Below are 14,459 nucleotides of genomic sequence, written 5' to 3'. Positions count from 1 at the left end.
TACACATGTGTGTTCATGAGGTAAAATTACCTCACGAAAATGAGTTAGACCCCTCAAATCGTAAATTTAGCCTTTACTACCCCTCCCACGGGGGGAAGGGGGGATGATGGAAATTAACTGACTTGACTATTCTAATTTTTTTGTCAAATAATGTCAGTATACCAAATTTCAGGTCAATTGGATGAGCCCTTTCTGAGAAAATAGTGTGTGTGTGTGTGTGTGTGTGTGTGTGTGTGTGTGTGTGTGTGTAAAAAACTAACGCACGCCTCTACACATGTGTGTTCATGAGGTAAAATTACCTCACGAAAATGAGTTTGAGCCCTACCAAATTTCAGCCCTTTTTGAATTTTTTTTCCCACACACACTAAGAATTTAGTAGGTCAGTGTATAACTCCGCCCAGCAGGTGGCGCTGCAACTTGGTTTTTATTTTTTTCACACACAGACGCCACTAAGCATTTATATATTAGATTGATTTTATATATATATATATATATATATATATATATATATAATCACTTTTTTTCTCATATATATATGTTAACTATGTTTTCTATGGTTTTTTGGATGATCAGCTATCGTTATTGTTAGTGTATCTTATGTGCGGCCCAAACCAACTCGTCGTCTTCCAATGTGGCCCAGGGAAGCTAAAAGGTTGGACACCCCTGCTGTAAATGTTAATAAAATCCTGTAGTTACATGGACTGCACTGACCTTTTCCCAATGCGAGTGGCTTAACTAGGTGGGGTTATAAAGGGACCTAACCTGAATATCAATGGGCAGTGGTGCTATTACTGTGTTATCCAGGACAGAGATATTTCTCTATCCCCAAACTTCCCAATAAAGCACATTCCTGATAACGTCCAGAAACAGCTAAGAGTTTTGGGTGAGGGAACACACTGCCAAGAGGAGAGTGGCATCCGAGATGAAGGAATACGATAGGACTACAAGACAAGCAAAGATATTAAAGAGAGTAACAGAAAAAGGAGGGATAAGTGTATTACATATTTTATACATTATGCTTGTGGGTTATGTTTAGTGTGTTATAACTCTACTAGATGTTCATTATTATTAAGGTAATATTATGAAAGTGATTTATTGTGTGTGTAAATATATTGTTTTTATTATAAATATAATTTATATATATATCCTTGAAAATGTCCTTAATTTGGTGATCAATTAAAAAAAAACAAAAAAAAAAAAACCTTCTATGTGCTTTAATATTTTTATTCTCTATCACAATGTTAATCGCATAAACATTATATAGTAAAAAAAAAAAAGAAAAAAAAAAAAAAAGTCTACTTAAAATCTCATATTATGCCTTCCATCAATCCATCTGCTATACCAAAGGGAAACCACTGCCACAGTGCACATTTGTATAAACCAATATATGAATTAATATGAAAATTATATGCTATATTACCACATTTTAATTGTGTACATACAAAATCACTACACTTATATTTAACATTATATATTAACCATAATGTCACGTGTGATACATTCTAGAATACTAAAGATTTAGAATAAAAATTATACCATAGACCAACATTTCTTTTTCTGGCCATTAAGAGCCAACAATGGTTTGAATTCAAGGATATTCCTACACAAGCGCAGGTGGGTTGGTCAACAAATAAGTGAACCACATATTAACCCAACAGGGGTATAATAACATATTTCACTGGTTTCAGCAGTTTTAAAACAGGAACCAGAAGGTTTACATGGGAATTATGTATTAATCTCAAACCGCAATTATATAGGATTAATTGGATTTTGTAACTTTAATTTGTGGACAACTGCTCAATGCAAACATCTGACTGTTATGAGTAATTGCTTATTTATGTAACTTTCTCAAGATATTAGATAAGTGGTCATATTGTTTGGAAAACAAATAACACTTTTCCAAATCATAATGTACCAGGCACTGAACAGGGCCATCTTCATAGGCCATCTTCTGCAGAGTGACAATAACAGGCATCTCACACATAATAACAAGGAACAGACACAATATTTTATTTTTGACCCATTATTATTCAGAATAACCAAAGTCATTAAAAATTAATGTTGTAAAAGTAGTTACTTACTAAAGAAAAAGTGCTATGCCTTCTGGTTCATGGAGATTTGGCACACACCATGTTATCAACGCAGACCAGTATGTACTGAGACTAATAGAGGAACTTTGCTGGCAGAGTAACTGGTTATACCATTTCTCGCTCTAGTGTACTTTCCTAAGACTATGGGCTAGATTTACTTAGCTGCGGGTTTGAAAAAGTGGGGATGTTGCCTATAGCAACCAATCAGATTCTAGCTGTCATTTTGTAGAAAGTACTAAATAAATGAAAGCTAGAATCTGATTGGTTGCTATAGGCAACATCCCCACTTTTTCAAACACGCAGCTTAGTAAATCTAGCCCTATATCTACTTTATTTGACCATCTACCTCACTCACTTTTTTTTTTTTTTTTTTATTATCTGATCCTGATGGCTTGGTGAACAGCCAGGTGATTATATATGCATTTGAAAGTACAAGAACTTAATGTGAAAGCTGTGGATCATGTACACAAGTACAAGGGCTCTTTGGGATCTATTAGCTGCAGTCACTTCAAAAATAACACCATAATTAAGACAGTATTACAATAAAAAGCTGGCAGGCAGTACCACCGAGCATCTTATTTACAAGACATATGCCATGTAGACATAGTCCCCTTTTTACACACAACCCCCAAAAGGGTAAATGTATCAAGACCATAGATTATCTGCAGTTTGCCTCCACTTTTTGAAATGGCAATTTTATTAGAATTAGAAACGGTACCACGTTTTTGAAGCTTTGACTGGCCTGATGCAATGCTACTAGATACAACAATCTTTTTGGGCCTGGAGCCAATAAAACGTGTTTTACAACATTTTCTTTTCAAAATAAAAAGGAATAGTTATCAAAATTGAAACACAAGCCTGTTCTTTTGCCTATGGGCTTCACAACTCACTTGGTACCTCATGTGTAATGTTTCAGGGGAGGAAAAGACTATGGCCTGAAGGTCAAGGTCAATCAAAAGCCAAATGTTCACTGTCCTGCAACTCTGTTCCACTGAAGATCTTTCCACCCAGGAAACTAATAGAGCTCTGGTGGAATGCACCCCAAGATCCTTAGGACACGTGTAATCTACTTCTACACAGCTGAAGCAGATGGCCTGTCCGATATGTCTGATATCTCTACATGCAGTGGGGTGTTCTTCCCTGTTACTAAAGGAAGAGCCGGTCAGGTTTTCTCCAGGATCCTGTAGTCTTTAAATAATAAAGAATGCATCTTCTCACACAATAAGTATTGTCTTACTCTATTTTCTGAGTGCAGCAAAATGAATGCACCACCACCTCCTGAGATCTGTGAACATCTGTCATCCAAAACAGTCAGATATGGTGGAAGAAAAGGTTTGGGTTTGTAATATTTGCTCTGCTATAGTGATAGGTAATAGAAATGTTATCTTAAGTGTAAGCAGTTTAAGGGAACTATTTTTCACTGGTTCACAGGTTTACACTGTCAGAACCATGAGAACGACAATGGCTATGGCACTTCAGTGTCATATGATAGCTAGATACTGTCAAAAAAATATTCCCTGATCCCAGGGATGGTCAGAAAGTTTATAGTCGTAAAAAAGGCACTAAGGGCTGCTATCTGTACTTGCAATGTGCTACGCTACAGTCCCTTGCCCAGCCCTGCATAAAAAGTCTAATATTACAGAAATGTTTAACTATGCAGGAGACCCTTCCTGTCTTAATTGCTATTTCTCATGTACACGGTGGTTGATCCTAGCAATACCTGCTCGGCATGGGGGCTTCTGTTCAAATGGGCTACTATCATCAGATTATCTGAAATTATCCAAACATTTTTGCACTCAAAAAATTCATTTGAGGCCTTTAAAGTCATTTCATACTGCTAGCAGCAGCTGTGCTTTGAACATAGCATTTTCTGACTCTCTTCCCGTTCTACATAAAACGTAATTCTTTCAATCTGTGCTCCTCATCTCTGGCTATTGGTATCTGTAGTGATTATTAGCAATTACTAAATGTAATGAGATAAAAGATCAGGGTTTTGTCCATGGAAAGTGTGTCCACTGATCACCAAAATATTGAAAAGATTTTGGTTTATTTTCTGAGAATTTTATGCACCGATAACTAAGCACTACAACTTCTACTGTACTGTATTTTGTTATAATTCTCACTATATTTTGTTCAGTGCATATAATGCTACTTATTTCTTATGCCAAATTTAATGTTTAATGCCAGGCGTTATTTGTATATATTTTTTCAGTTCCACTGCTGTTTTGTTGTTTGCTTTTTAATCTTGGATGACATTTTCTGTCTGGTTATATTTGTATATGAGTGGATAACTGCACTATCGCTGCTCTAGCTCTGTATGACAGATATAGTCCTCTGCATTTGGCCATATTTACTCTATATGCACAACCACTTGTGCTGTATGCATGATATAACTCAGTATCTAGAATCTTAGGGCCTCATGTAAAGTTGGACGCAATTTCAATCTAAAATGCAGGAGTAAATTGCGTCTGAACAAAGGCATATTCTACATAGTATGCGGGGTCCAACACATCTCAGCTGATTGTATTCATTATAAATTTGCACCAGGGTAGAGCACCTGCGACAGATCTGTCTCCTGACAGGCGTATCTGCGTCTGCTTCCAGCTCTACATCGGTTGCATTTACTTGACCATGTCCTTATGTTACTTGGCCTATGCTTGCACGCCCCTTGCCTTCCTTAATCAGTCTTTATAAACATAAGGAATGGTGTATGCAAAGTGTGACTAACTCTTCACACAGACTCAAGCGCAAGTCTTTGTCATGGGCATGTGCACTAGTGAAATTCTTATTTTACGCTACTCAAAAGCACTTGCATCCAATTCTACATAATGCCCTTAATCTGTATGCATGGACAGCTGCTCAGTACCATTATTCTGGGTGTTACTTAGGGACTTCTGCACACCACCTTAGTGTACTTGTAAAATCATTAAATGCAAGTTGTATAACCTTGTTCTTTTCGATATATGGAAATGTCTATATTAACCTGATGTCAGCTTTACACAGCTTCTGAAATAAGCCTGAACATATACATGTATCCCTGTTTATTAATTACCCACCACAAATTCCCCTACCCATGTTATTCATTTCCAACTACTATTCCATGTTTACTTCTCCCACCACAATTCCCCTCTACTAATAATTTTTCCACCACAGCTCTCTCCTGCAATTCAGACCCCATTCCCTGTCCCCCCACCATAATTAATTCACTCTCTCCCCCCTGAAATTAATTCTTGTTTTCCTGATTAGACCATAATCATGACAGAGGCCAATATATTCGTGTGGCCATGATCTAGCACCCTGCTCATCAGTGACACTGAGCAGTAGCATGGATGGAGTGTGATGACTGGGGCTTCCCTTAGTCTACCCACTGCTTAAAAACAATGTAAGGAGAGGGGGGCAAGAGTGAGTTACAGTGGAATGGGGAACATGAAGGTCAACATGCAACAAGCAGGTGGGGGATTTCCAGACATTCCTGCAGGCAATAACAGGGCTTGCCTTGCAAATAAAAGTAATTGCCCTGTCACTGGGAGGTGTCAGACAACTATTTTGCTCCCTGTCTTAGTAGCTGTCTGTATGACCCATCATGCTTGTATTAATCAGCATCTTAATTAGAGAATGTTAATTGTGTGAATAAAATATAATGGAACTGTATGTGTTTTTCCAGGATAAATATTTTGTGAATGTGTGTGTCCTGGACAGTAATGTATGTACAATTAAAGGGACTGTTAATAGTATGATTTGATTGTTATGCATTTGTGGCGCTTTAATCATATTATGGTTGAAACTACTAAGAGTGATTCATATTATGTATCTGACCTTCCACTAACCTGGGCCAAAAAATAACAACCTTCTGCAAAGGAGAAGTTGGACAGAACTGATGTAAAGCATAGTACTGCAGTGACCTCAATATCCAAACTTCTGGTTATTTATTCACCAGTTAAACCTACAACATACAATTGGACATCTGTAGAAATGTGCTGTGTGTATATATAATTATATATATATATATATATATCCTTTTAACCCCTAACATCTAGGACAGGGTACGACTAGGAAACAACACTGTATAAATTTAGTACATTTATATTCTTGCCTGCATCCACGAATTCAGGTCAGGGAATCATGAACCCCCAGATGTTTTCTTACTGCTCTTCCTTTGTTCACATACACACACACACACACAAAGTGCTTTGTCTGCCTATTCTCTAGGGACAAACACCTACTACAAACAGTAATACAGAAATACCTCATCTTCAGGACAGAAATTGTAAATACTTACTAGACACACACTTATTTAACATGAAACATTAAAAACTATGCATGCTTCAAAAGTACTTAATTTCTATTTAAATACAAGATATATATTTATTCTATGTGGAATTACTTTATAGCTGGTAACAATTGTTCTATATGAAAATGTCTTGCTGAAAAAATTCCCGCAAACAGCTTCAGCGAGTGACATTAAAATAAATCAAAACCATCCAATTCAGTTCAATTTCACTGCTATTACAGAACAGCATGTTATGGTCTTGGGTCTTAAAGGTGACGTCTACTGAAAATGTTTTTGTTTTTCATTGGTTAAGCTCAAATCCTCAAATTAACAAAAGGATAGTTTCATATATTATTTTTTATGCTGCCTTATAGCTGACAACCAACATTATAATTGATCAGCATCTCTACAGCACCAGGGGTTAACTTATTTTGCAGAGTGCACCAACATTGTTGCAACAATGTAAACAACTAGTGTAGTAGTGGCTGGCTGTCAGATTTATTGTAGTGAACATGGAAGTAAGGGAGTTGAAAAGCTCTGACTAGTAGCTTTTCAAACCATCATTGACACAGGGCAGCTGAAACCTACAATTATTATTATTTATTATCATTTATTTATTTGTATTATTCTGTAGCGCAGGATACAGAAGCAAGTAACAAATAGATAAGGTAATACACATAAGTAGCACAGATGAGTGTGAGTAATGATATGGGACTCACACAGGATGTAGCAAAATACATGACAGGACATACAAGGGAGTCAGACAATGGATAGATGTGGGACAATAGATAGAGAGGACTCTGCCTGTAGGAGCTTACATTCTAGAGGGAGGGGTGGTGAGAGACAATAGGAGAAAATGGAGGTGGCAGGCAAAGGAAGAGGAGGTGAAGGATACAATACACAATTAGCTATATTAGAAACAAGATTAAAATAGACCTGTCACCGGGTCCTACAATTTTTCTTTTACTTTCTCTTTTTTTTTTTATTTAAATACACAGTGCCTTACGAGAGAGCATTTTACTTGGCGCACTATGATTTCTCTGCAAGGTGTACAGAGCTCTGTGAAAGCTCAACAGACCAAGTTGTCAGAGTAAATAGCTCACTCCTGGGCTGGCTTCCTCTATACTTCACAGCTCTCATGTTATGCAAGCTGACGGAAACCTGGAGTGAGCATACAGCATAAGCCATGCCCAAGCATACATGTTCCTGGAGAACACATTTTTCATATTACATAGTGAATCAAAACAGAAGACCTGGTAAGAGGAGTTGCTCTCTTAATATATGCTTGTGTTTCTACCAGAAGGCAGCACAAATGTTAATAACCAGAGGTTACAAATCAATATACTGTCAGTCGGGGGACAGGGTTATACTTTTTTTTTTTTTTTTTAAATAATGTGTGCAGAGCTCCCCTTTAAAGTGTCCATAAGAATACAATGGAGGACTGCCTCTTTAAATCAATGTCATTTTTATTGCTTACGCCAGGGTTTCCCAAACCCAGTCCTCAGGGCTCCCTAACAGTGCAGGTTTTCCATATCTCATTGCTGGAGCACAGGTGTATTCATTACTGACTGACACATTGTAACAGATTCACAGGTGGTCCTAATTATGTCACATGTGATCCAGAAAACCTGCACTGTTGGGGAGCCCTGAGGACTGGGTTTGGGAAATCCTGGCTTACGCAATAACATACAGTTCAAAAACTTGTTTCAATATCATTATCTATCTCCAGGACAGATTATCCTAATAAGAGGTGTAATTATACTAGGTGTTTTCGCTGCATTTACATGTCAAGCCCATGACATGCATATATAGTATTTTGAAAATTATTACAAAAACATACATACAAAACATACATAAATGCCAGGCCTGGTGCCCGCCCAGGCGGTGGAGTTGGCCTCCTCCTCTCCTCCATCTGTACTTTCGTGTCATTCCACCTGAACCCTCCCTCTCCTTCTCCTCTTTTGAAGCTCACTCCATCCGCCTCTTCTACCCCATCCATCTCCGCATCACTGTCATCTACCGCCCCCCTGGCCCCACCTCCCTCTTCCTTGACAACTTTGCTAGCTGGCTTCCTCACTACCTCTCCTCCGATCTCCCCTCGATCATTCTCGGTGACTTTAACATCCCCATCGACAACCCCACCTACCCTGCTTCCAGCAAACTGCTCACCCTCTCTTCCTCCCTTGGTCTCACCCAATGGACCTCCTCCTCTACCCACTGCCTTGGTCACTCCCTTGATCTTGTCTTCTCCTACCTATGTAATCTCTCCGACTTCTCCATCTCTCCCTTTCCTCTATCTGACCACCATCTCCTCTTCTTCTGCTCCCCTCCCCCTGCCCAAACCTACTCTGTCCATACGCAACCTCGACGCTCTTGACCCTGCCTCTCTGTCCTCCTCTCTCGATACCCTCCTTTCTCCCCTTTCCTCTCAGGCCTGCCCCAACCAGGCGGTCTCCCTCTACAATCACACCCTCACCTCCGCTCTGAACGCGGTCGCCCCTGCCCACTCCGTCCACCTCCGCTGCTCCAAACCCTAACCCTGGCACTCCAAATTTACCCGCTTCCTCCAAAAATGCTCCCGTTCCGCCGAACGTCACTGGAGAAAATACCGCTCCCTGGCTGACTTCCTCCACTTTAAATCCATCCTTTCATCCTACAGCTCTGCCCTCACAATCTTTCTTTAAATCCCTCATCTCTTCCCAGTCCTCTAACCCCCGCCGCCTCTTTGCCACCTTCAGCACTCTCCTGGCCCCCTCCCCTCCCTCCTCCCTGACTGCCTCTGATTTCGCCTCCTTCTTCTCCTCTAAAATCGAGGCCATCCGACTTGAAATCTCCTCCTCCACTCTCTCTTCCACCCCTCCCACTCTTCTGTCCTCCCCCCCCCAACCACCTTCCCCTCCACTCCTTCCGTCCCACCACCGGAAAGGAAGTCCACTCTCTCATTTCATCCTCCCCCCCCCCCCCCACTACCTGTCCCCTGGATCCCATCCCCTCCCACCTTCTTCGCTCCCTTTCCCCCACCACCTGCTCCCACCTCGCTCACCTCTTTAATCTCTCCCTCTCCATTGGCATCTTCCCCTCCTCCTTCAAACATGCTCTCGTATCCCCCATTCTTAAGAAACCTAATCTCGACCCCACTTCTCTCTCGAACTATCGCCCCATATCTCTTCTCCCTTTTGCCTCCAAAATTCTCGAGAGGCTCGTCTGCAGCCGTCTCACCTCCTACCTTTCTGAATACTCCCTCCTTGATCCTCTCCAGTCTGGTTTCCGCCCCCTCCACTCCACTGAAACTGCTCTGGCTAAAGTCACCAATGACCTCCTCTCTGCAAAAGCCAGGGGCCACTTCTCCCTTCTCATCCTCCTTGACCTCTCTGCAGCCTTTGACACCGTTGACCACCCCCTCCTCCTTCACACCCTCCAGTCTTTGGGCCTCTCCGGCCCAGTCCTGTCCTGGTTCACCTCTTACCTTACTCACCGTTCCTTCTCTGTCACCACCTCTGGGTCTCTCTCCCCCCCATCCACCCTTCCAGTCGGGGTCCCTCAGGGCTCTGTTCTGGGACCCTTACTCTTCTCTCTATACACCTCCTCCCTGGGTGAACTCATCAGCTCCTTCGGCTTCAGCTACCACCTTTACGCTGACGACACTCAACTATACCTCTCCTGATCTCTCTCCCTCCCTCCTCTCTAGGGTGTCCGCCTGCCTCTCTGCCATCTCCTCCTGGATGTCCTCTCGATTCCTCAAACTTAACCTTGCCAAAACTGAGCTCATAGTTTTTCCTCCCTCTCATACCCCATCCCCTTCTGACCCCTCCATCACTGTCGACAACACCTCTATCTCCCCTGTCCCCCAACTTCGCTGCCTTGGTGTCATCCTCGACTCCTCTCTCTCCTTTGGCCCCCACATCCTCTCTCTTGCTAAATCCTGCCGCTTCCAGCTCCGCAACATCGCTCGCATCCGGCCCTTCCTCTCCCAAGATGCCACCAAATGCCTTATCCACTCTCTGATCATCTCCCGCCTGGACTACTGCAACCTCCTCCTCACTGGCCTCCCCCACTCTCATCTCGATCCCCTTCGATCCGTCCTTAACGCTGCAGCTAGGCTTATTTTCCTCTCTCGCCGCTTCTCTTTTGTCTCCCCCATCTACCTAGCCCTTCACTGGCTCCAATTCCCCTTCAGAATCCTCTTTAAGCTCCTCACACTCACCTACAAGGCCCTCGCCAACTCCACTGCGCCCTACATCTCCACCCTCCTCTCTATTCATGCTCCATCCCGCCCTCTCCGTTCTGCCTCTGACCGTCGCCTCTCTTCCCCCCTTATAACCTCCTCCCACGCACGTATCCAAGACTTCACCCGCGCTGCCCCCCTCCACTGGAACAAGCTCCCTCCCTCCATCAGAACTTCCCCTAATCTGTCCAGTTTTAAACGGGCCCTAAAAACCCACCTTTTTCTTAAAGCCTTTCTGTCTCCCACTTAACTTCCTACCTTATCTTCTGCCTCTGTCCCTCTACTCTCCCTCTCTCCCCTGCGTCTCTCTGTCTGTCCACCCCTCCCCTTAGATTGTACGCTCCTCTGAGCAGGGCCATCTCTCCTCCTGTTTCCACCACTTCTAACTCTGCTCTCCAGCTACTTAGCCCTCCTCCTCGAGGGTCCTCCACCCCACGTCCACTCTCGCTCCCTCCTCCCCCCTGGGGGTCTCCCTGTCTTCCGCGCCCTCCTTCTTGGGCCCCGTCGTTTGTGGATCCTCCCTCCCCCTTCCCCACCCTCTCTAGCTGTGCATTGAGCTTACTGAGTTGCTGTGTTTACTGTACTGTCTCCCATTGTATTGTAATTTTGTTTGTCTCTGTACGGTGCTGCGGATGCCTTGTGACGCCTTATAAATATTAATAATATTAATATCATTGTTCTGTTTACTTTCAAATAAAACATAAACATATTTAAAGTGTAAGTAAAGAAAAAAATACTGGTGGACCTGTTACTGACTGTGCAGCTCTAACAATCATGCAGAAGCAGCCTATCACTTCACTAGGAAGCAGTACCTGATGAATATATGTCAGGCCTTTTGTCAGGCAATGAGTCAGTGATATCACAGTTTCCTAGCAAATAGAAATGCTGCATACAAGACCAGTTCACAAAATAAAAACTTCTATTGTGTTTAAGTGACAGGCCCAGTTTAAACAGCCCAATGATAAAATCAGAAGCACTATTTACCTGAAATTGTCAACTTCACTACTGTGTACATTTCTTATAGGTATGTAACACTTGATGATCCACTGCATCACAATTCATTTAGTGCACCAAAAAGAAGGGTTTCCATGGAGTCATATATCCATAAGTACCAACTCACAGTCATATATTATTAAATCCCACATTTAGTTCAAATAAATGTGACTGTCACAAACAACCATGGCAGCACGTAGAGACAAAAGCACAGTTAGGAAACAATACATAAAACTTAAGGCTTCACTACAAGCTCAAGTTCTGCAATTTTAAGAAAAACTGTATTGACATTCAGTTTCACCAAATGAATAACTAATGGCTGGTAACATGCCACTACTGAACAACCATTGTTAGATTTTTGCTGTGTTTGTATTTTATGTATTTATTTATGTTTAAGATCATTTGGTTTGTACTACTTAGTTGCTGGTTCTGTTGATATATTCAGTTTATTTTAACTGAAATATTTATATGTGTTTGTTATTTTTGTGCAGATTAGTATATATTAAAGTCAGAGGAAGCTTCTGTGTTGGCTATTACAAAGCAACAAACCTTCAAACAAAACGCTACAGACATGTCGATATTTGTTAAATGCAGTAAAAGTAGTCCTTCTGCACAAATAGTCTTCAGGTTTTTTTTTATTATGCTCCCTTCATCATCAAAAAAAGGCAGTGGGCATAAGTTACAGTCAGAATAGTTATAACACTGAGGACTGTGGGTGTGCTACTTGTTATTTTTCAAGGCAGACAATTGGCATATTTGTTCAAACAGAAATGTATTATAAACACTTGTATTTTGTACTTCATATATTAGTTCTGCCACAAGCACATTATAAAACTGTGCTAAATAAACTGTAAAAGATTCTAGCGATCACAAATATTAAGTTTAGTTATCTTAATGAACAGTCAAAATGTGTTGTCCATAATAACCCAGTGAACAAAGATAAGCCATCCATCACATTTCCTGTTTGTTACAAGCTGCTTATGATTGAGCTTAAAAAAAAAATAGAGAAATAAACTGAACAAGAGACAAAATGTCCTTTTAATGTTGCACAAGTTTTAACTTATATTTGTCCAGTGGAAAACCTGTCATTACTGTTAAATAATACATATCACACATAAAAGTAATATTTTAGCACAAATGTGCATTAAGATATATTATACACCACTATGTTAAGGGGGAAGGGAATGAACAATTTTAGCATTATTATTATTATTTATTTTATACATTCCTAACATTGAGCTTTCTAAACTCTAGACCTAATTTTCTGCTAGATAAAAAGTCTGAGTAATCCTAGATGTATTTGTCAGCAGTTGCTTGACAACCAGGAACAGGTATATGGGGGGAACACTGATGCTGGGTGATACAATCCTCATCCTACTGCAAGACAAAGATCTAAATTGAAATACACAATGTTACATTTGAAATGGGAGATTTTGGCTAAATGTGATCAAAAATAAATTAAGAATTTTAATTAAAGTTAAATAGTCCCCTCTATATTATTATAACACCCTATATTCTGTGAACAAATGTGCATTAAAATGTATTATTTATATTATGTTTCCTTCTTCATAATGCAACCCTAACTATAATGCTAGATTTCAAACAGACACAGGCAGATCATTTTTGAATTATTGTTTGTTGTCTAAATGCCCAAAACTCACAAATTATAAATATGTGTATATATATATATATATATATATATATATATATATATATATATTCCCATGCATAGAGCAGCAGCAGTATGTCAGGGGAACACATTCCAATCACAACGCGACATTCAATACAGTAAAAACAATAATCAACAGGTGTGAGAAGAATGGGCAGATGGCAGCGTTACATGCCCCTTGCATACCTAGGTGAGCCATGGGCACCGTGGCATTGCCACTCTTCGCCTCGTTGTAGATAACCACAGCTGATGCCTTCCTGCGAGCAGCGTTTACCACTTTATCCTTGAATGTGCAGCCACCCCGAGCTACCAGCGCTATCCAGGGATCACCCCCCTCCATTGCCTCGGTGGACATGCCGGGGACGTTGTACTGGGTGTCGGGATGACATCCTTCCAGGTGCGCTGGATCCCGAGGAAAGCCAACCAGACCATGCACGCTCTCCTTGGGGGAGCTGTCCCCATAGCGGCCGCTCTCAGTGGTGCCCTGCACCGTGGTGTTAGTCAGAGGCTCAATGTATTCCGTGCGGACCAGGGCTGTGAACCATTCCAGAGAGCGGCCGGAAGAGCCGGGGTACAGGACACACAGCACTGAGCACACATACAGCCAGCCCAGCATCCTCCCGGCACAGCACAATACACCCGGCTCTGGGCTGTCAGTACACTGCGGAGGGCATTGACCCTGCTCACTGGTGCCAAACTGGCATGAACTGTACTCGGACACAAGGGTCAGATCCTTGGTAATGTCCGAGTGATACTGATGGATGGGGGCTGTCACTGCTCTTTGTCCTGGGTCATTCCTTCTGTATTGTCCCCGCAGCTCTAGTACCAGGACGTCTGATCCGTCTGTCAGTGGTCTAATTACACAGGTACAGTATAATCCTCTCCTCCTACTGCTCTACTTCCCTTCACAGACACCGACTCCTCCCTTTCCTCTTCCCTAGAAGCACAGCCCTCCGACCATACACTTCCAGCATCACTGTACTGTCTCAGATGTGCAAGGTGCAGGTGGTTCTGATCTATACAATCTCCATTATAATATATGATATCACATTCTAGTTAGTCTCTAGTGTAGAAGTCAATAGACGCGCGTTACAAATCTGTTAATAGGTGATTAGAGAAGGTAAGGCGTTTGTATGTTCTCCCCCTGTTTGCGTGTTTTTCCTCCGGGTGCTCCGGTTTCCTCACACACTCCAAAAACATACTGGTAGGTTA

General features: G+C 41.5%; 1 protein-coding gene across 1 annotated transcript in view; it reads right to left on the bottom strand.

Annotated features, from left to right (window-relative positions):
* Positions 1 to 14,170, bottom strand: part of RNF149 (ring finger protein 149) — a 54,043-nt gene extending 39,873 nt beyond the window's left edge. Inside the window, exon 1 of the mRNA XM_075200229.1 lies at positions 13,434 to 14,170. Within this exon, the coding sequence (XP_075056330.1) occupies positions 13,434 to 13,863 (430 nt within the window). The 5' untranslated portion in view covers positions 13,864 to 14,170. The remainder of the gene's footprint in view (positions 1 to 13,433) is intronic.
* Positions 14,171 to 14,459: the final 289 nt, after the last annotated feature.

The sequence above is a fragment of the Mixophyes fleayi genome, chromosome 2 (assembly GCF_038048845.1).
Source record: "Mixophyes fleayi isolate aMixFle1 chromosome 2, aMixFle1.hap1, whole genome shotgun sequence".
Lineage (NCBI taxonomy): Eukaryota > Metazoa > Chordata > Amphibia > Anura > Limnodynastidae > Mixophyes > Mixophyes fleayi.
This window is presented reverse-complemented; position numbering and strand designations above follow the sequence as displayed.